Source organism: Coccinella septempunctata, chromosome 1, assembly GCF_907165205.1.
Source record: "Coccinella septempunctata chromosome 1, icCocSept1.1, whole genome shotgun sequence".
Lineage (NCBI taxonomy): Eukaryota > Metazoa > Arthropoda > Insecta > Coleoptera > Coccinellidae > Coccinella > Coccinella septempunctata.
The window spans coordinates 47919827-47941760 of NC_058189.1; the positions used below are offsets into that span (position 1 = coordinate 47919827).

Here is a 21934-nt window from a genome sequence, read left to right on the forward strand (position 1 = left end):
GAGAAAATCTACAAATCAGACGAACCACCCTCTCCTGAGGGGGAACAAGTGTGGGGATTCTCATTCTCCTGAGCTCGAGACCCGGTAAAAACCCTTCTTGCTTCTTGAATATTGGTTCAGGGAATTTGCCTATAAACCGTTCATCTCTCAGTCGGTTTTCTTCTCGCACACTATCGTGCTGGGATTTATGTGTTTATTCTCTATTGGATAACACTTTATTGGATTTTTCAATAAGAGTCTGTTGTTATTTTAATCTCTTTTTAATTGATTTCTTGGTCTCCTTCGGTAAATTCCCATTCTCCTTTTGTCTTCCTCTGGTCGTAGTCCACTAGTCTCCTGAGTTCTTGATTCGGATGGTTTTTCGCTGTTTCGAATAATTTCTCTGCTTTTCTGTTCATGAATTCCGTTATGGTTTCCCATTTTAGGTCCCTATAAATCTGTTTATTCCTGACAAACCAAGGTGCATCTATTGCACAACGTAGCAGGTTGTTTTCAGTGGCCTAAATTCTTTTGATATGGCTTTTTGCCGCGAAACTCCAGGCAACTGATCCATAAGTTAGTAGAGGCCTAGCAACGGCTTTAATAATCTTCAATTTTGTCTCTTTCGACATGTGGCTTTTTCCTATCAGAGGGTAGTGTCTATTCATCGCTGCTTTCGTCTTGTCGATTGCTTGTTTGATATGGCTTTTCCAAGTGAGTCCTTTGTCAAGCGTTATTCCTAAATATTTGGCTGATTTTTCCAATCGATTTCTTCGCCGTCAACTTCTAGATTCGTTGTGGGTCGCAGTCTTCTCTTCTGACTCTGACTGAACCTTTAGTTTTTCAGGGTAGAATATTTTAAAAAGTATTAAATTTTACGGAAAATCAAATTCTGAAATTTTTAAAAACTCACGGTTCTATTCACCCTCAATACAAACCTCCACGTTGATCAAAAACTGCTTGGAATCTTCTCTAGATGCTTTTCACCAAGTTATTGAGAAAATCCTGCTCAATTTGTTGCCAAAGTTGTGGAAAAATATATCGGAGCTGTTGAAGCGTTACCTGCTGTGGCATCAAGGACTCTTCGTAATTGGTCCCAAGCGTGCTCGACGGGATTTAAGTCAGAATATCTTGGACGCAATGTTGGATTTTTGGAATACCCTGGTTTTCACTAGAAGCTGCGTGAAACTGTTGGACTATTCCATTGATAACTTCATCAACATATGTCTAGAAGTTCATGATTCGTGGAAGGTTGGAAGTAGAATGTAGATTTTAAAGTGGGTTTACACTGCGATCTGAAGATCTGTTGTGCTTCTCATCAAAGCTGTTTTCGCCACTATGTGGTCACTAGCTCGCCATCCAGTTTCAGAGTTCTACTAATCAACTCCAGTATCTGGAATGGCATCAAAGAGGTTACTTGCAAAGTATTTTTTGCGTAGGCTAGCAATGGCGAAGCATTCGGTCACCAGTTGATCGGGAGTTTCATCCTCCTACCACACGGAATCTGCATACATTCTCATTAGGTGCTTTCTGAGGCAACAATGCCTTTTAAGGAATCCAGTAAGGAGGTGTAGCATATTCTTGCTAAAATCCAGATACCAATTTCTTAGATCTCGCAATAGAGAGGTTTCCAAGAAACTTTTTGGAACGTTCCAGTTTCTGAAGATTCCTCAAGAGTGTTTCTCTCTCAGTTTTTTCTTCATTCTTGTAGGTACATTTTCTTTTACCTATAGAATGAGTAAGTCCCCTTTCCTGGCAAGTGTATTGGCCTCTTCTTTTCCTTTGATTCGCGAGTGACCAGGAATTCAGACTAAACAGACCTTGTTATTCTTGCCTAATTCGTTGAGTTTCTCTCGGCACTCTCATATCATCTTAGAACCGATGACGTGCAGTTCAGTGCTTTGATCGCAACCTGACTGTCAGAATGTAATGCTATTTCTGATAGTTTCTATCTAGGTTTATTTTCACACATCTTTCGTTCGTAATTATTTCTGACTGAAAGACGCTTGTACAGCGGCCTAGCGATGTGAGCATCAGGTGCCAGCCCCCAATATTACCATCCCAGTTCCAGCCTTGGATTCGAACCAATAAATATACCATTTAATAGTATTTCTTTCGAGGATTTAGGGCGTGAGTTTCCATTCCCATCTTCCTTTTTATACTTGGCATCGTAGGGAATGTTTTTTCGATGCTTGTTAACTAAGATCGCTATCAATATCTAAAAACATATTTTTTTGGGGCTCCTGTTTACTTTAGCGCCCACCTTGGATTTTTGTCTTCGATTTTTTCATCAATTTCAATGAATTCGAATGTTAGCCTTAAGATAACTCGATGAGTTAACGTTTTCAGTTAGTTTATTCCGAAAAATGTGGAAAATTTTTCATTTTTCGATGAAAATATAAATAATGGTTTTGAGGTTAGGTTAGGTTAGTTTAGGTTGGGACAGTGAAAAATCATATTTGTACATGAAAATACCATTTTAAGATATTAATTAAACGCATAAACGATTGCACTTAGTTATTTAAGCGCTAAACAGGGAAAATGTTACAATTCGACTGATTTATACGGAATATTCGCAATTTTCATAAGAACTTCAAAAAATCATATCTCCCAAACTACAAGTCTCCTAAAGTTGAGACATGTACCAATCGATTTTTCATACAATGCTTTATCTAAGAAAAAATCAACGACAAAATCGGAGGTGGGCACTAATCTAAACTTATACCTTTTTTTGGACTACACTAATTTTCACTGCAGCGGTTATTTTAACGAGCAGAATTGTCCTTGCTATTTAGAGAAAAAACTGGGTTTTTGACGCAGTTGAAGCAAAATATCCAAATGATCGCCATCGCCCAAAAAGAGAACCATTAATTATAAACATGCTAATTGTAAAAAGTATATTTCTAATGATGATTATTTCATATCATTCCCTAGCTGAAATTAACATAAAAACACAATCATTCTCTATTCGAAGTACCGGTTGTTTAAAAATAAAGCATAACCTTAGGTTCAGTTCTAAAGTTCGCGCTTTGATAAATAATAATATTTTTGAAGGGTAGCCGTTTAACCAATCTCACTTCTGAACAATGAATATTCATTAATACATTTCATTCCTCAATCTATACAGAGTCGTGATTTACGAAAACGGTATCAAGCAACAAAACATCAATTTAGATGAAGACAACGAGAACTTCAACAAAACTTCCAGCGGCAGTAAAAATATCAACGCCCAAAAAGTGATTATTCCATCTCCAGGATACGACAGAAATCCAGGTCCGTATAACCGCAGCGTCACACCAAGTCCTGTACATAAAAACTTGAAAGCAATTCATAGACGAAGTAACTCACTGGATCAACTGGTGAATGGTAGTATATATGACAATACAGAAGAATTACACGAAAGGAAGAAAGAAGCAGAAATCAAGAGGAATCAGGTAATAAATCAGCATTAACAAATATCAGTAGCTTCTTGATAATTTAAATACTAGTTCTTCAAATGACAATTTTCAAAATAGAATTTATTAGAAGGAAAATCCATCTAAAAAGCGAGCCACCTGATTAAGCTGCATCAAATGAAAACCGTGAAGGCATATGTTAAATAATGAAATAGAAAAGAACAATTGAAAAAAATACTTGAAGTCGCAACTCTCAAAAAAAGCCATGAAACTACATATCTAAAATGGGACTAAAATGTCTAAAATATTTGGATTACAATAAATATCATATCTGATATCCTTTAGGCAAGGGTTTTGGTCTCCATAAAATCTGAGTTCAAATACTTCAAATAGGTATATTTGAATAAAATATACGGAACCCGCAAAATTTTCAACTTACATCAATATGGTCTAGTCAAGTCAAAGTTCTGATCCGATTTATGCGCTATCTCCCATCAGATAATGTTTATCAATACCTGGACAAATGTTTGATTATAACATTTTCAGTGAAAAGAGAACACAGTAAATATATTCACACCTCGCTAACAGAATGTCGTGAATCTCTTTCCCAGTATGTTGTTTCTTTCAGGCTCAACAAGACAGAATTAAAGAGCAGGAATTAGAGAAAGCAGAGCAAGCTAGACTGGAGGAGATTTTGAATATGTGTGCTGAATATGAGAAGCAGTCACAAAATGATAAGAATAAACCAGTAACTCCCAATAGGTGAGTGTGGATTGGAACTGATTCCCATTTTTATTACCTATATGAATACTACGATTCAATATTTTGAAAATTAATTTTCACAACCATCACAAAAAATAATACTTGCAGTTTTTTGAGGCTGTTGTGACTAACTGAGTAAATTGAATGTGAAGCAAAAGTATCTAAGAAAGACTCGAAAAACAGTTTGGTAGATGAATTCATTATCTACATACTTTTTCAGGATAAAAACAAATGGTTCACTCCCAAGAGATAAGCGTCAACAAATCTCGCAAGGTCCTTTAGGTTCACCTTATAGTACTCCACCGTCATCGCCAGGCATATTTGATTTCCAAAAGTCTAGTCAGCATGCCTACGAGAACACACCCCTGAATTTTCCACTACCCAGAAAAACAGTTACGTCAAATTACGAAAATATAGACTTCACACCCCCGGAAATATCCAGTGGTGAACGTAAAAATGATTTTAATAATTATGAGAACATAAAGTATCAGTCTACCCCTACCAGTCACTACCCCAATTCTCCAAGAACTCGAATAAAGACTTTTGTTACTGCCAGTAAGGAAAGGTGAGTCTTGCATTAGTCAGAATATTTTTGAAATCATCTATATGAATTCAATATATCCAATTTATATTTATGATTTAGGTATCTAATATTAATCTCTTAAATTTTTAGTTCACCGAAAGATGCAACGAATATAATCGAAAACAAGTTTACAATCCTAGAAAAAGAACAGTACCTATTAGAGAATCTGAATAGAACTAAAGATACAATAGAAGACAACAGTATTGAAAACAACAACAGAAAACCAACACCTACAAAATTCATTTTACCTTTGGACGATGTAGACTTGGTGCAAGACACAAAAGTAAACAATTATAATACAACAAGCAGCTTCAGTAATTCAAATCGCACAAACAAATCGAGCAGATCTGGATATCAGAGTTTGAAGACAGAAAAGAAAAAGCTTTTGGATGCGGTTGGAAATCTGAAAACCCTCATTTCTGAAATAGAAATTCAAGAGGAAGAATTGCATATAGAGGTGAGGAAAATTGCAAATTCATAATTATAATTTTCATCCCTAATCACTTGGAAGTACTCCTCTGAAATGAATTTTTTTTTCCTTCAATTTTACCAAGCTAAAAACCTAAACCTCAGAATTTTTGCAGATGGACATGGAAAGAGCACTTCTATCGGGTGAACACAAATCCAAAATTCTGGATTTGGATAATCTCAAGTCGAAAAAAGAAAAACTTTTGAAACAGGCCCAAAAGGTAGAAAGTATTATGCAGGAAGCCCAGCACAAACAAACCGAAAATGAGAGGACATGCCAAGATCGGCTAAAAGCAGCTCAAGAAAAAATGGCAGAAGTAGAAAAAAGACTTGCCTCCACTGATAAAACAACAGAGGAATATGAAACAGTATTTGAAAATTATCTTAAATGCCAGGAAATTTTGGATAGTGAGAGGAAATCTTTTGAAGATTTAGAATTCCACCACTTAGAAGAGGAGGCGAATTGGCTAGCTACAAGAGAAGAAATACAAAGAGAAATTTTAGATTTAAGTCACAGAATTGAAAATTTACAGAAACAAATACATGACTTGGGCCAACAGAGCATAGACGCCGCAAATGCTAATAATAAAGAGTACAAATCGTTAGAAAGCCAAAAAATCAATTGCCTAGTTAGGTTAGAGGAAGTAAGAAATAGACTGAAGGATGTTGATGCAAAATTAGCTGAATTCTCCGACCAAGAATCTGAACACGAAATGACCAGTGACACAGATAGTGATAAGTCCAGAGATCTGTTCCAACACGATTTCAATATTTTGAAAGATTTGAGTTGTTCTATCATTGTCAGTAATTCAAATATACCATCCCAGCACGGTTTCTTGATGTCCCATTCTTTGAATGATAAGTTGATGCAAGACAAGATGATTCTCGAACCTGGTATAGGTATGTAAAAAAAACCTTTTTATGAGGGAAGTAAAATCCTTTGAAACTTTTTTTTTCCGTACGCTTTTGTAAAAAGACTTGAATTATACTTAAAATCTGTAAGTATAGTACAAATATCAAATATAGAACCTTTACCATAAGGCAACATGTACCATAGCGACACCTAGTGGCCTTACGCAGAAGTATGAGAATTAATTCCTCAATCACTTCTTTCATTGAATTTTCCAATGTTTCAATGTTTTTTACAATAATCAGGCCTTTCACAAATCAAACGAATCAAAAGCCATCTTTAGTTTTAAATGGTGTAACTAACAAAATGGCGAATTTCTTTTATACGGGGTGTTCCTAAATTGGAGGTACAAACGAAGAGGGGAGATTGGGGAGATTCCTTAAATAATTTTAAGAAAAAGAGTCCCATAAACATGGAATCGCTAGCGTTTCGTTTTCGAGATACAGGGTGTTAAAGTTTGAATTTTTGGATTGGCATCAAAACAAGCTGTGAAAACACATTCATATTCATCATTAGAAATACCGAGTTTAATTTGATGTGTCAAAACTAGCGGAAGATTTATTCAGTACAGCCTACTATCTGAATTTTTATGACAATTTGCATTTTCCTTAAGATTTCGAGGGAATCGTTCAAAATTTTTTTTTTCAAATCGGTAGCAGATACGACAAAACTACAAGAGACCATGAAGTTAGGCATGACAACGAAGATTCTTTTTACATTTTTTCAAATTTACAGTGGCTCACCAAAAAAGGAGTTCTGGAGGAAAACACTTGACAGTGTTCCAGAAAAAATATCACCCTGTAGATTTGCTATCGAAATTGGCATGTCACATAGTGTAAGCTATCAATTATTATATTTATGCCAAATTTCAGTTGAATATCTTGTGAAGTGTAGATACTATAAGAGAAAAACCCTAAAAAATTCTTTAAACACCCTGTATCTCGAAAACGAGTCGTTTGCGGTCCCATGTTTATGACACTTCTTTTAAATTACTCAAGTCATCTCCTCTTTTTTTTGTATCCCAATTTGGGAATACACTGTATATTAAGATATTCATATAAGAAACAGTTTGTTTCTCATTAGGAAATATGATAACCCTAGTTTTTTTTTCCAGAGAAAAAGTTCCCCAGCCAAGATGATATTGATCGAATCAGTAAGGTAACTTCTGATTCACCAATTGATATCGCTTCCTTAAACAGGAAAACAATCGAATCTTTGAAAGAAATCGAAAGGAACAGGCATCTCCATCTGTGTCAACAAGGTATTTGTTACATAAAATTATTTCATTACTATAAATGCAGTTTCCTCTATCGATGGAGATAATTTATAGTTTTTTATTTGTAGAGGAAAAAGATATCTATTATCATTTGTAATCATTTTTGTACTTATCTTATCAATTTTCAAACAAATCAATAGAGATTTCATCTCAAATGAGGTCAATGACGAATAATTGATTAGAATTTTGCGAGGGGGAACTAGGAAATGTTCATTTTCTGACATTACAGGCTCTCAAGTGATCGAACAGGAAAGACAAAGGGTACAAGCTTTGAAGGAACGCGCTCAGCAAGAAGTGAAGAGCAAATGGGCTCAGAGATTACAAGATTGTGCCTCTATGACATCTACTGGTTCTGAGGAAACGGCTAGCGGGTGAGTGCATTTGGGAATTATGCGGAAAATTGATTCAATTGTTAATTCCATTATTTCACCTCACATTTTGATCTGTATGAGTGCAATCTAATCTACAGCCATGCAAATTTCGAATCACTTGATTTTACAGATATATGTTATGTAATCAGTATGGAAGCTTTCATACTCTCACATTTCGTCAGTCCATTAGGAAGAGATCGATAATTTCAATTGATCTGCTTTGAGGCCCAACAAATAACCTTAGTATTAGAAATTGCTAAAAATTATCCGTTTTTTCAAACAATCGCAGCTCTAAAATATAGGATTATGTTATTGGTCCTAAACGTCAATAATAAAAATTTACAATAAAAGATACAATATTGTCATAAAAATAAGCATTTCATGTGAGGAGAAAATTAAAACGAAAGTGATAAAATTTGACATAAAAAATATCACACTATTTGATCATTTCCTCATTGGGATAAGGTTTTTATCATTTTCATTTTAATTTTCTCCTTACATGAAATACTTGTTTTTATGACAATATTGTATCTTTTATTGTAAATGTTTATTATTGGTTCCTTGTGCCGATATAGACATTAGATTTGTTACTTTTGGGAACGATATATATTTCGATTAATTAAAATTATTATTAAACCATGAAAAGAATCGTGGTTTCGAAAATATCATTAAGTTAGATTCATGAAACATATATCCTTTCAATATTTTTCAATCGGAGAAGGTGAAGATGTATACCTTCACTTACCTGAAGATTCTATTGTGATAGTGTAACACATGGGCAGCGTTCAGAATCATCGTCCGGAGTGTATCCGACGTCTAACTTCACACAAAGGAGGTCTTGAATGTCCTTACTTTTGAAATACTTCTTTGCAACTGATGCTCTACTATTGGTATCCTCATGAATTTTGCCACATGTCTTCAATGCATCGAGATACATTTTCTGATGTTGAAACAATGTTAATGTTTTGAAAAATAAAATAGTACGACCCTTTTTCTTGAAATAAAAAAAATGTCTGGAATTTTCATTCTGAAATCAATAATTATTTATTAAAAATATAAAAAACGTCGTGGTCAAATCGTTTATGTGAGAGTTATTTAAATCTTTTTTTCAAACTACTCTATATATCTCAAATTTAAGGACGTTCACGACATTCGTTAATATATGGTTCTCTTCTTGAAATGGGGCTATAATGGCTACCTTAAATATTGGTATATCTTTAAGTTGCACCTGTATATAGTTAGTTCAAAAGCAACAAATTTTGATGAAATGAGTATAGAAAATTCAATCAGGCTTTAATTCAGCAACCACTAAAATAATATTCAATGCATGATTCGCCTTTATTTGGACATCGCCTAGAAATTCAATTCATTGGTTTCAACTCATTGTTTGCCATTTTACAAAACAATGCCTTCAACTAGCATATCAATAACTATTGTGTTCTCATAAGGTTTCTCTGAGAAACCGAACACGCAAATCTTCACGTTCAAAGACTCCTTTCAATCTTTACAGGGAAAAAACAGATGACAGTAATACCGATAGGAACGAAGTGAAAGAAACATCTAGTTCCCCAGATCAGTCAGATGCGGTAAGTAATTATTTTCTTATGTACTGTGTTGGAGAGGGGCAATTGCCCCCACAACCCCCGTCTGTGGACGCCTGTGATATATGAATAAATCGGAAAAAATGGTGGACGAACAAATCTCTTATTAAAATAAAATTTATCTCAAATTCGCTATTGTACCTCAACTTCTTGTAAAGATTCGTGATTGTAACGCACGTAAAAAAAAATTCGTCGTCAAGTAGGCTATGGAAAAGTTGCATTCAGCCAAAATACCCAATTTTTCGAATTTCGCAGATATTTTATTTTTGCATATTAATTTACTCGTAAACGGCGCATTATGCAAGAAAATATGAAGAATACTTTTATTGTTCAAAATGGTCAAATATTCATTAGTGAGCGTTCAGATTACTTTTAAGAGTTGGGTTCTTTGAATTTCTGGTATTTTTATTATAAGTACTGGATGATGTGGGCAGAATTCTGTGTTCGGAGAAGATTCATCACATTAATGAAAAACTATATTCCGAAAATAATTCCATTCGATAAAATCGTTTGTGAGATATAACTCACAATTGAATTTTTTTATGGATTTTTAACAACCTGTATCTTTTTAATAGAGCCGATTTGGAAAAAATATTTAAGCCAAAAAGTCTTTCTTTGGACCTCAGGAATTTTCTGTTGAAATATATGTGCAAGACTCACCATGTAAATCAATATCATTATCCTTTAGCATAATTTTTGATATTAAAACTTTTCAACAGATTTTTAGCAGATTCTCTCTTAATCCGAAACGTGTACTTCATTGCTTTGCAGAATCTGAAAGAGAATCACAATGGGTCCTATTATGTAATGTAGGTGCCAGACATTGCACCATTTGGTCAATTTTTCTGGTACATTTCTATTCGACGCATACTATCTCTATTCGATCTGGAGTTACAGAATTGGGCCGCGTATTGTGATAACTGATAGTTAAAGCTAAGGTATACACTTAAACACAGAATACCTACCTTAAAAATTTTACTGATTAACTACGAATTTTTTTTAATGCTCTTTATCTGTATTATCGAATGTGAAATGCTCCGGCCTGAATACGCAAATTCAACATCTGGGTTGGCCACTTGTAAACCACCGAAAATTCGACAGTTTAGGTGATCTCCTGGTGACATGAAATAAGTCGAATAAGTATATCGGAATTTACATTTTTATAGATTTATTTGCAACTTTGGAAATGCTTCTATTTGCTTCCATACAATCAAATACTTGATTCGGAAATTTTAAGTCCTTTTTGTGAGGTCTTCAGTGCGGAATGCATAAAAAAATGTTTTGTCTGGAATTCTGGGTAACAATATTATTGGTAAATTTCTTCTTCGGAAAACTGTGAGGGAGAAGTTTATCTGAATATATGTTCGAAAATTTGTTGGTGGTCGCTTTTCGTTGGGACACCCTGTATATTAAATGATTCCTTCAAAACTAGTTATTTTTTACCGTGGTAAAAACATTAATTCAGGAGCAAAAAAGAAAATTATCATTGACGATCACAAGTCCTTACTTCAACATCATTATTAAAGTAAATAGTTTCATGTCTGTACAGGGTGATTCACCTCTGTAGCCTATTAGAAGTTTATGAAGAGTTTTTCATAATTTTGTGCTCAAAATTTGCATTTTGGGGTTTCCGGCAACCAGTGGCGGCTCGTGATTTAGTTCACTAGGGGGCTACTTTTAGAATAATAATAAAAATATGAAATTTAAAAACCAGTTTTCCGCAAAATTTTATGCAATTTATAATTCTTTTTGAAAAATACATGTTCTTATCTACTTGCTCGTTGTGCTTAATAATATTATTCCGATATTCTAATTGAGCAGCGATATTAGTCGTAACCAGAAAAGCTAATTCTGTCGAACAATTTACATGCTTGGCAGATAGCTCATGCTTCTTAATTTTTTCATTAAGGTGCTTCAAATCTCTAAATCCTGCCCTTGCCCATACGTTATCAATTGTTATACACTTGTCTTGAGAATCGTCTTGCTTAAGAAGTTTTTGGAGTTTTATCTGCCTGGGTTAAATTTAAATCGGGAGTCGGTTTACCCAGCAGTTGAATACGGCTTTTTTCCGCCAGCGAAAGCCTCGCGAAATCAGTTTTTAAAATATTTTGAACACTATTGTCCGCCGTGATTTGAAAACGTAAACAAATACGAACGCACGCTAAGATGTCTATACGCTAGCCGGCAGCGGCTAGAATGAAGCGGATAGGGGCGACTTTTATCGTAGCCCTTTTACTCCTTAAAACGACCGACACGAAGAGTTGCGGCTGGAGCCGAATGACTGTCCGAATGCAAGAATTCGGGGCTACACGATTCATCGCCCATGCAGGCACGAACTGCTAGATTATGATTGAAATAAACAAAACTGCATGAGTTGCATGAAAGTTTTACGTTAATAAATTATATAAATAACCGTGGAAAGTAATATTTTCATTGAAAATCGTATGGAAAGGTAAATAGCATAAAAGGATTGATTTCTTGTGATTTCTTGTATGGGGGGCTGTAGCCCTATAGCCCTCACAGACCAGCCGCCACTGCCGGCAACTTTCTCTCAAAAATTTTTCATGCCTGTGCAACTTCGGTGATGCCGGAAAGAGCCTTCTACATTCTAATTCCAAATGGCGCGGCCAGTATTGCATCGTTAGATAGCTGATTTTATAACAATTTCAACACTATGCCATTTCATGGGTAAAAACTCAACGATTTATGAGTTATTCGAATTCTTATGGAGAAAATTTTGAAAATAGGTCACACCTTGCCATTCTGTAGCATGATAATGCTGTTTATTGTTTGGATCGCAAATGTACAGGGTATTTATGAGAAAATTATCAAGTTAGATAAGTCGAATTAATCAACACCCAAGGTTTTCAAAGTAAAATCAAAATTTTTTGTCGTTTCAATCGATTGTACGTGAAAAAAGAGGGAGGGGTTTCCTGAATAAACCCTCTACTTAAAATGGAAACTTTCAGAGTTATCAGGGAAAAACTTCAAATAAGTGGAAAGAGCCATTTCGAACTGCTTGTTTATAATAATAATGATAAAGGGCCTTTATTTTGTACTCTATGAATACAATCATGAGCCTATAGCTATTCTACTTAACCTCTTATAATAATTTTATCGAAAACAAATAAGAAAAAAAAATTTCTGATATAACATAACAAAACAAGATGAAAAAAAATATTTTCTACAAAAACTACAACTATACTATACTACAAAAACAATAATCCTAACTATTCTGAGAAAGTAGCAAGTGTCTTCTCAAATGTTTCCTAACACCATTCACAGAGTAACTATCGAATAGGTACTCAAAGCTATTATATATACTGACAGCACAAAACGTGAAGGATCGCTGAATCATGGCTGATCTCAATCGGGGCAGCATAAGCCTATTCCTATGTCTTACAGACACATCATGAACATCTCTTCGAAAGATAAGTTTAGTCTATGACTTCCGAAAATTTAAGCTCATCATCCCAAATCTTGCCAAAACCTTGGATAGTTTTACTGAGTTATTAATGAAGTCATTAAAACTATAGAAACTTTGTAGAAAATATATCCTTATTGGGCGATTTTTGTTCAAAAATTACTGGGATAGTTATAGGCTAAGCGTAAAATATTAACCGTCAATGTTTCCTGCTATATTTCCGAGAAAATCTTATATGCATGTGAGAAAATTCATATTTTAAGGCGGAAGCAAAGACTCCTTTAGGAGTTATGAATTGCACGCTCATTCGTTTGGCGATTACATCAAGTCACTTTCCTTTTCTTACAGAAACTCCATCGACCCGCCGGTATTACATTACAGCGAGTGCAATAAAATTCTACGGAGACAGTTCATTGTAAAATTAGAAACTTGCTTCCTTATTCCGAAATAATTTAGTTAAATCTTCTGGCGTGAAGATATTCCACGAACTATTTCAGTCGTTCCGTATCGTTGTTCCATCTAACGACAGAGTCGAGTTGGTAAACTAGGATCGATCGGACGCTCTCGATAGAATTTCAACTTTAATCGCTTCCAATACGGGGGAAATTTTTTAACCGAAACTGTGAAAATGTCGTTGTGGATTAATTATGTGCGTTTGGGCATTCAGAAGAGCAAAAATCAGAATAGAAATTCGGCGATTGTGTTTTCGGTGAGTTTTGATTCCCCTGAAATTAATTTCGGAAGTAAAAACCAAAAAAATTATTTTTTCTTTGATATTTCATTGTATCTGTTATTGACTTTCGAGAAATATTATTGATTGTGATCCGCAAAATTTTTTTTCTCAATATGGAAAACATTATATGATATCGATGTCACGTTTTTATTTTGAGTTGGTTCGTGACATTTAAAAACTTATACAAGGAGTCACATTGTAGAAGTACTGCATTGCCTATTTTGTTCTGGTCTACACCTTTTAACATCTACTCAATTGTTAGCAACACTGAGTGCAGAAAGTGCATTATACTTAGGTATAATAAGTTTATGAGAGAGTGTAATTAGTTCGATATTCAGTGCTTGAATTACATCCAACACTATCCATTTACACTGAATCCTATACACTTATAATAAACCAACTGCTTTTGCTACAACTTCATTATGTACAGGGTGGGCAAAATTGATGATTCCTGAATTACAACTTTTCAACCCAACGAGATAGAGGAAAATGCATGACACATTACGGTCGTCTTTTTTCGAAAAGGTAATAATGCCATCAACTGCATTACTCTATCTTCTTTTGTTTTCGAGTTATAGGTCAAAATTAAAATTTCAACTTTGGTCATTATCTCCGTTTCTGTTTAAGCTAGGATGTTGAAATGAAAACATTATACAGACACTTTTTGATAGCAATCCAGTGGCGCACTATGATTTTTTTCAACAGGTATATTTGCTGAGCTTTACTTTGCTATAACATAAAGATGTATTTTTCTTATGAAAACAGTAGTTTAAAATGACTTAGAAAGACTGAGGGTGATGTATAATATATTTCTGAAACGGTAAAAAAATTACGATTCTTTCTAAGTCATTTTAAACTACTGTTTTCATAAGAAAAAGCATAACTTTATGTTATAGCTCAGCAAATAAACCTGTAGGAAAAAGTCATAGTACGCCACTGGATGGCTAACAAAAAAGTTTCTGTATTGTGTCTTCATTTCAACATCCTAGCACAAACAGAAACGGAGATAATGACCAAAGTTGAAATCGCCCAAATTTAAATTTTGGCCTATAACTCAAAAAAAAAGACGATAGGAGACAGTTGATGGCATTATTAGTTTCTCGAAAAAAGACGAAATGAATGGTACATTCATTTTTCTCTATCTCGTTGGGTTAAAAAGTTGTAGTTCAGGTATCACCAATTTTGCCCACTCTGTACAGTGAGGGCAAGATTCGTTATCTACTGAGGGTATCTCGAGAACTAAGCAGCTAGATGAAAACGGATGACACATTTTCGAGCTCTTTTTTCCTGAGTAATCCAAATCTGAATACAGAACCGGCCTGTCATTTCTAGATTTTGAGTTATGAACAAAAATTGAGAAACTATCATTTTCAATTATTCTGAATTAGAAATAGATGCATAGGAAAAATAATTCGACAATCGGTAATTCCGATCACAGAATATCGAGTCCACGAAAAATTAATGCATATGTAACAGTCGCTTTGTTACCTACTTATTTTCCTCATATTATTGAATAGTGCAACAGAAAGCATTCTATTCTTTCCTCATTAAATATGATATTATTTTTGAAATCAACAAAAGATTTGCAGCAAGATAGAAGAAACAGAAATCTGTGTCATATCTTGAAAACGGCCGGATTGAAAAATTTATTGAATATTATTATTCGAATCACTCATAAATAAGTGCTTTAGAATGTCATCATTTTCCAGTACGAGTTGAAACAAGCGATTAATTCAGGATTATTGAAAATGGCAATTTCTCACTTTTTGTCCTTAACTCAAAATCTAGAAATGATAGCCCTATTCTAATTTCAAATTGGCATTAGTTAGGATAAAAGAGCTCGAGAATATGTCATCCGTTTTCTTCTATCTTCTATAGTTCTCGAGATCCCCTCAGTAGACAACGAATTTAGGCCACTGTGTATATCGATGGTGTAAGTGTTTTTCTGAAATCGCCGATCAGTATTGATGTTACATTATCTACACAGTTAGACAAGTACGACGTTGTATTATACTTGGCTGTAAACAAATAGTTACAGAAAAATAAAAAAAATGAACTTCGATAAATTAATGATCTGACCAACGTCAAGAAAATCCCAGGTTTTCTAAAAGTTCACGGTTGAGTGCGCCGAAACAGTTGGTTTATTATGCGAAAAAATGATTTGATTGCTGTTTATTTCCTTCCTTATAATGGTACGATCGAATCGAATAAACAATTAGGAAAAATTAAAAAAAATACTTATTCCTTATTCGCCAGAGAATAATGTTCCGGTTATTCGTTATTGAATTTTTTTGTACCATTGTAATAATTTTAATGAGGCCAGTAGAGTAGGTATCGTAATCTACCCTGACTCTATTCAGTAATATCTTCACAACTTCCAATCCTTTTTCCATGCAACCAATAAACCGAACAGGGTAAGATATTTAAAAATAATAGTTAATCAAAGGTTTTTCTTGTTCTATTCTGAAAATTTTTCATGAAAAAAATGTACAAGACAAAGACCCACAGTGTAGGTTCCCCAAGAATTATATTTCACCCTTCCAGATTTTTTCTGTTCCTCCTTCCAATTATTACAAGTAATTTTTACAATTTTGTTTGCATATATGTCCTTATGAATGCAACGAAGCAATTAAGGTTTTTTTCGTGATAGTTCGAAACAAAAAAGAGTTAATACATAAATATACCGATTTTTTAATATTATGTATCAGAAATCTGCATCGCATTAAAAATGATAGATTCCATGTTTCATAAAACACATTTTAATCGAATAACATTCAAAATGGGGGAGAAGAAAAAAAATTCATTTATTTGTTCGATTATAAATTTCGGGTGACGTCTTTCGAAAATTTACATTCCGTGTTAATAAATTGGGTTTAATCTATAAATATTACCATTCATTAAGAGGATACCGTCTAAATATAATACCCACGAATTTCAAGTTTAAAAGCCAAACGACACACACCTGTTCCAAAGCCGGTTGGTGCTAAATGTTTGTATGGCACGAAAAATTACAGAAATTATTTATGAAATAATATATAGAGATATCATTCCAAAATATTTCAACAGGTGGTGAAATGAGAATCTTGATAAAAATCGAAGATAATTATTCCACGATTTCCCTTTTTAGCTTATTGAAAATGAAACTCATTGATTTGACTCAGAGACTATTTCTGGAAAATTACACGGCGCATTTGAAATGCAGCATGTAGATATACTCTCTAGAGTACTCTATAGACTCATTATACTCTAGGATCTAAGGACTCGACGAATTACATATTGCATATATCATTAATTTCAGAGAATCTCTGAAATTAACAGAAGATTAAAATAAAAAATTATAAAATTTTTGTATTTTTCGTATTTTGAACAGATCACTTGTGATCCGAAAGTGAATCTATCACATCTACTGATCTACTGAAAAATTTGAATATATGTATCTCTATATTAGTGAAAAATAAAAGATATCCCTATTTTTTTGCCATACTATAAGTATGGTATGCTACGGTAATTTTTGTTAATATGACACCTATGACAGGCAAGGTAATATCATTGAAATATAAAACGAGTAATATGCCTAAAATGTGCCCCTCTTAAGAAGTAGATCGACGTGTTTCAGCATTTTTTCAAATCCCAGTGTGAGAAAATGAATTTATTCCATACTTCATGTACACACTGTTCAACTATTTATGTATGTGTTTATAGTAACTCTTCTAATAATACTTATTGTAATCCACTGCTATAATTTTTTTACTGTATTTCAAAAGCCCAATAGGAAAATAAATGAAACGATTATTTCGTTAGCAATGGTATAAGATCGCCTGGCAGCCTGTCAAAACTATCCTCTTTTTTGTCTTAATGACAGAGTTTTATCAAAACCACATTTTGAAATTCTGGAAAAGTCAGAATTATCTAAAGTGTTGATATAAGTTGAATTCAATGGTCCATCAAATATCGTTTTATTCTTCATCTATTATGATGGCTATTGTGATAAATTAAACTTGATATGAAAGTTCAATAACATCAATGTGCATTATACCGACAAACAATTCGAAAGAACTGAACAAAGTAAATCTCATGATTTCCAACACATATCCAATTATTCAACATTAAACTTTCCTAGCGTCTGAATATTTGTCAGCAGAAGTTTCACAACTTTTTCCACATGATTTCTGATTTTTATCTGAGACAAAATTTATTCTATTTTATGGTGCTTTTTGATTCACTCGGGTATCGTTACGCGATTAATGAACCCTTGTTCAAGTTTGTTCACACTGGTGGCTCTCACACCAGATGCTATGTTGCCCTATTACTCAATTATGTGAAAATACTACAGAATTCACGAATAAGAACAAGTTCCCACCAAATGATTACATAGCTTTTTATCTCATTTTAAGTTCCCCTTTTTTAGAGTCGAAATGAGAATGAAGAAGCAGCCTTGCAGCAACGACCACTATCAGAATTGAGCGAGATGAGTCTGGAGGGCGGAACCTTCAGGAAACGGGCTAAACCAGCTACCGATAAACAGCGTCCTCTAACCAGATACTTACCAATCAAGGGCAGCGACTTGGATCTGCGACAGCATATCGAATCAGCCGGACACCAGGTGGTCTTGTGTCCTCACGTCTTGATTAATACCACCAGTTGCAGGGGGTTCTTGCATAAAAGAGGCTCGAAACTGAACGGTTGGTCAAGAAGATGGTTTGTTTTCGACAGAAGTAAACACACGTTTTCGTACTACGCTGATAAGAATGAGAAGAAAGCGCGAGGCGGAGCATATTTTCAGGCAAGTTGAGAGAAATTTTGGAAAAGTATGAAATTGTGTTCATTCAAATTGTGTTGCATTCGTATCAGTTACCTCAAACGAGGTAACTGATACGAATGCCGAAAAGTAAAAATCCTGTTCAATAATAATTACTGAGTTCAGCCTTGCGGTTTTCACACTCCTCTCCAGAGGAACGTGCACTTATCCCAGATATCAGAAGGACTAAGCTCTGTTAGAGCCCTTCCCCCTAATATTATTATTATGAATACCTAATAATGTTTATTTCTCCCAGAAATTGAATATACAGTAGTATTATAAACATTCAAATGATTTTTTCAATTTGTTTTTAGGCTATCGAAGAAGTTTATGTGGATCATTCTAAATCAGTTAAATCACCAAATCCTCAATTGACATTCATTGTTAAAACGCACGAGAGATACTATTATCTCATGGCACCATCTCCAGAAGCTATGAGGATTTGGGTTGATGTTATATTCACAGGAGCTGAAGGATATCAAGAATTTGAATATGGAACATGAATGTTGTTATATGGAAATTGATTGGAAAATCTGTATGATTCTGTTTTATCGCGAACAGAAAACTTTCAAACTATTCGAAATTTTTTACCAGAAGAATGTGATATTCGAAAAATCTGTACTAGTTACCGTAAGTTTTATTACATCAACTGCTCCCTCAGAAAATTGAGATTTCGATACTGTGAAGTGCCTTGAATAGGATTATACCTTCTTTTTTAAATACCTTCCTATTTATACAGACAAATTCACTATTCTGGAAATTTTACCGATGGAACAAATGGTGCTCTTATATTTAGATCATGAATCTATTAATTTTAATTAACATCATCAAATGCCTTAATGGATAATATTACTAATTTTAAGAACATATCTAATAAGACTGTTTATATTCAATTGAAGGCCTTAAATTTATAGAACTGACTGTAAATAAATAGTATTAGTAATATATTTTTCTCCCGTTAAACTTGAAAAAATTGAGAAATCAAACAAGAAAATTATACCTTTGAAAGCATTGAAACTGAATAATTATTCTAAAAATAAGAAATTTTTTACAGTTTGAGCTTATATAAAGTAGTCTTTATGTAATGGAAGTTTGAATTTTTTTATTATGGTATGATACATTTGCTATAATTCTACAAGTCACGGTTGAAGAAATGTAAGTGCATCTGCCTCACAGCAGGAAAAAGGAATCGAAGCTCACTCGAATCTTACCTTTTTTTCTTTCAGTTTTGAACACTATCTAAATAATGAGGTAGTGGCCCCACCCAACAAAATAGAATCTTTCAAGAATTAGTCATCATAAAACTGAAATCATAAGGTGGTATCTAGGGAAAGTTTAATGTTGCTCCCTTCTAGCCAACAGCTGTCAACACTATTGTGCAGAATAGTAGTAGTAATAAGCTTTATTGAAATAATCTCTCAAAAGGCTGAGAACCTACATCTTCTTGCAAATGTACAGGTTCATATTCTACCATATTATACCAAAACCAACCATTACCAAAATAATTTAGAGAAATTTGACCATGTGCGCTTTTCTGTAATCATTTATTCTGAGAATGCTGATTTAAAAATGGCCACTAATAATATGGTCAAAGCAAAGTTAATGTTCACTTTTGAATGTAATTGTTCTTTGAAAGCACTAACGCCCTGTTGCTCAGTTCAGGATTAAGCCAAGATTTAAGTTGATCCTAGATTAACCTGACAGAATTGAACGGAAATGTCAAAGTTCATCTTGGATTAAGTTCAATCCCAAACTGAGCAACCAAGGCTAAAGCTTCAATCTTGATACATATAATCATTAATTCATAGCTGTGGCAAAAATTCTTTATTATGTATAAAATTCTTGATATCATTACAGTGAAGTTCAAATTGACATGCAACAACAAAGGTTGAGTATGAAAACATGTAACGAAAAATATTTGATTCACATTCTCCCGAGAATTCTCCCAACGTGATTGTTATAATGATTTGAAGAATGATATCAATAATTTATCTTTCCTTGTTCCCATCTTACATATCATGTAAATACAATGAAAAAACTGACATTCTAAGTTTTCGATTAAAATGTGAAATATCAAGTAGCAAAACTCACATCTTTTGGCTAATGAAAGTTTTTTCGTCATAGCAAGGAGGAATGATTTTGATGCAATAAACTCTAGAGAGAACTTTATTATCACAGAGATATGGATGTTTTATATGTACTAAGCACCACTTTATCAATCAATTCTTTAATTTCAGACTTGGCATTCACTAGCTGAACTAAAGCTTCTGCTGCTATAAGTTCTTGTTCTGATCGTTCATTGAAGCAGTAGGCACGATATTTCAAATCCATCCATGATTTTTCCATATACCTTTTGTTTGAGAAAATCTTAGAAGTTGGAGCTGGTGAGGTTTGTGGGAGTTTTTTGGATGGAACTGCTATTCTTTTCAGTACTCTGCCTCTTCCAGAATTTCCATCTATGAAATAATGAAAATCAATACATGACAAAAAATTTCACTAAAAAAACTGTTTTTTCAGTTTCATTTTGGTTTTGCATCAAGTATCAGCCACATCAATTCAATATTTTAATACTTTAAAACTTTGGTAAAAGTTTAGATTAGTGCCCACCTCGGATTTTGTCGTCGATTTTTTCTTAGATAAAGCATTGTATGAAAAATCGATTGGTACATGTCCCAACTTTAGGAGACTTGTAGTTTGTGAGATATGATTTTTTGAAGTTCCTATGAAAATCGCGAAAATTCGGTATAAATCAGTCAAATTGTATCATTTTCCCTGTTTAGCGCTTAAATAACTAAGTCCAATCGTTTATGCGTTTAATTAATATCTTAGAATGGTATTTTCATGTACAAATATGATTTTTCACTGTCCCAACCTAAACTAACCTAACCTAACCCCAAAACCATTATTTATATTTTTATCGAAAATTGAAAAATTCCTCACATTTTTCGGAATAAACTAACTGAAAAAGTTAACTCATCGAGTTCTCTTAAAGGTAACATTCGAATTTATTGAAATTGATGAAAAAATCGAAGACAAAAAGCCAAGGTGGGTGCTAAAGTAAACATCAATATTTACCTTTCTGTAAATAGTCTGAATGCGTAAAATGCAAGGAGCAAACTTTCATGAACTTCGAAGCTGGCTTTCCAAGATTTAAACGCAGAATCCATGCTTTTCTACGATCAACAAGTTCCGTACCTTCCATATGAACTCTCTCTTTTCCTTCATGGGGAAATTTATGAAAACTTAAATCTGGATTCTTTCTCGACCACGAACTACATTTAGGTACACAACAATAATCGTTTCGTGATGAACTATTTGATAATGACGCTCTTTGTTGTGACATCTCAGACACCTGTGATCTTAAAATTAACCTAAAAAATATTTTTCAATGCTGACAGCAGGTAGACCTATGTCATAGATACTATTTTATTCTTTTTCTTTCTTAAATGAGGTCTATTTACGTTTACCTGAATATAGGAAATCTTTGCTCGCAAGTTAATTAAACTGGTCTGGCGACTTCTTATCTACGTAGTATCATATTTTGGGATTAACGGTTAATTAATGCATCACCTGTGTGGTCTTATTTCATTTAAGTAAAAGTACAAAATTTTTTAATGTGTGTATCAAAGATACT

General features: G+C 33.8%; 2 protein-coding genes across 3 annotated transcripts in view; one reads left to right on the top strand and one right to left on the bottom strand.

Annotated features, from left to right (window-relative positions):
* LOC123322636 (pleckstrin homology-like domain family B member 1) overlaps positions 1-19245 on the top strand; it is a 76939-nt gene extending 57694 nt beyond the window's left edge. For both annotated transcript variants that reach the window (XM_044910592.1, XM_044910593.1), the window contains 10 exons: positions 3107-3413; positions 4003-4136; positions 4357-4701; positions 4810-5176; positions 5304-6087; positions 7212-7358; positions 7603-7744; positions 9255-9330; positions 17911-18285; positions 18615-19245. In XM_044910592.1, coding sequence (XP_044766527.1) covers positions 3107-3413; positions 4003-4136; positions 4357-4701; positions 4810-5176; positions 5304-6087; positions 7212-7358; positions 7603-7744; positions 9255-9330; positions 17911-18285; positions 18615-18803 — 2866 coding nt within the window. In that variant the 3' untranslated portion in view covers positions 18804-19245. The remainder of the gene's footprint in view (positions 1-3106; positions 3414-4002; positions 4137-4356; positions 4702-4809; positions 5177-5303; positions 6088-7211; positions 7359-7602; positions 7745-9254; positions 9331-17910; positions 18286-18614) is intronic.
* A 1205-nt stretch (positions 19246-20450) lies between these two features.
* Positions 20451-21679, bottom strand: LOC123322647. The gene is made up of 2 exons (XM_044910612.1): positions 21376-21679; positions 20451-20756 (listed from the first exon to the last, which is right to left on the bottom strand). The coding sequence occupies exons 1-2, from the start codon at positions 21641-21643 to the stop codon at positions 20473-20475; spliced, it is 552 nt and encodes a 183-aa protein (XP_044766547.1). The 5' UTR covers positions 21644-21679; the 3' UTR covers positions 20451-20472.
* Between the last annotated feature and the right edge of the window lie 255 nt (positions 21680-21934).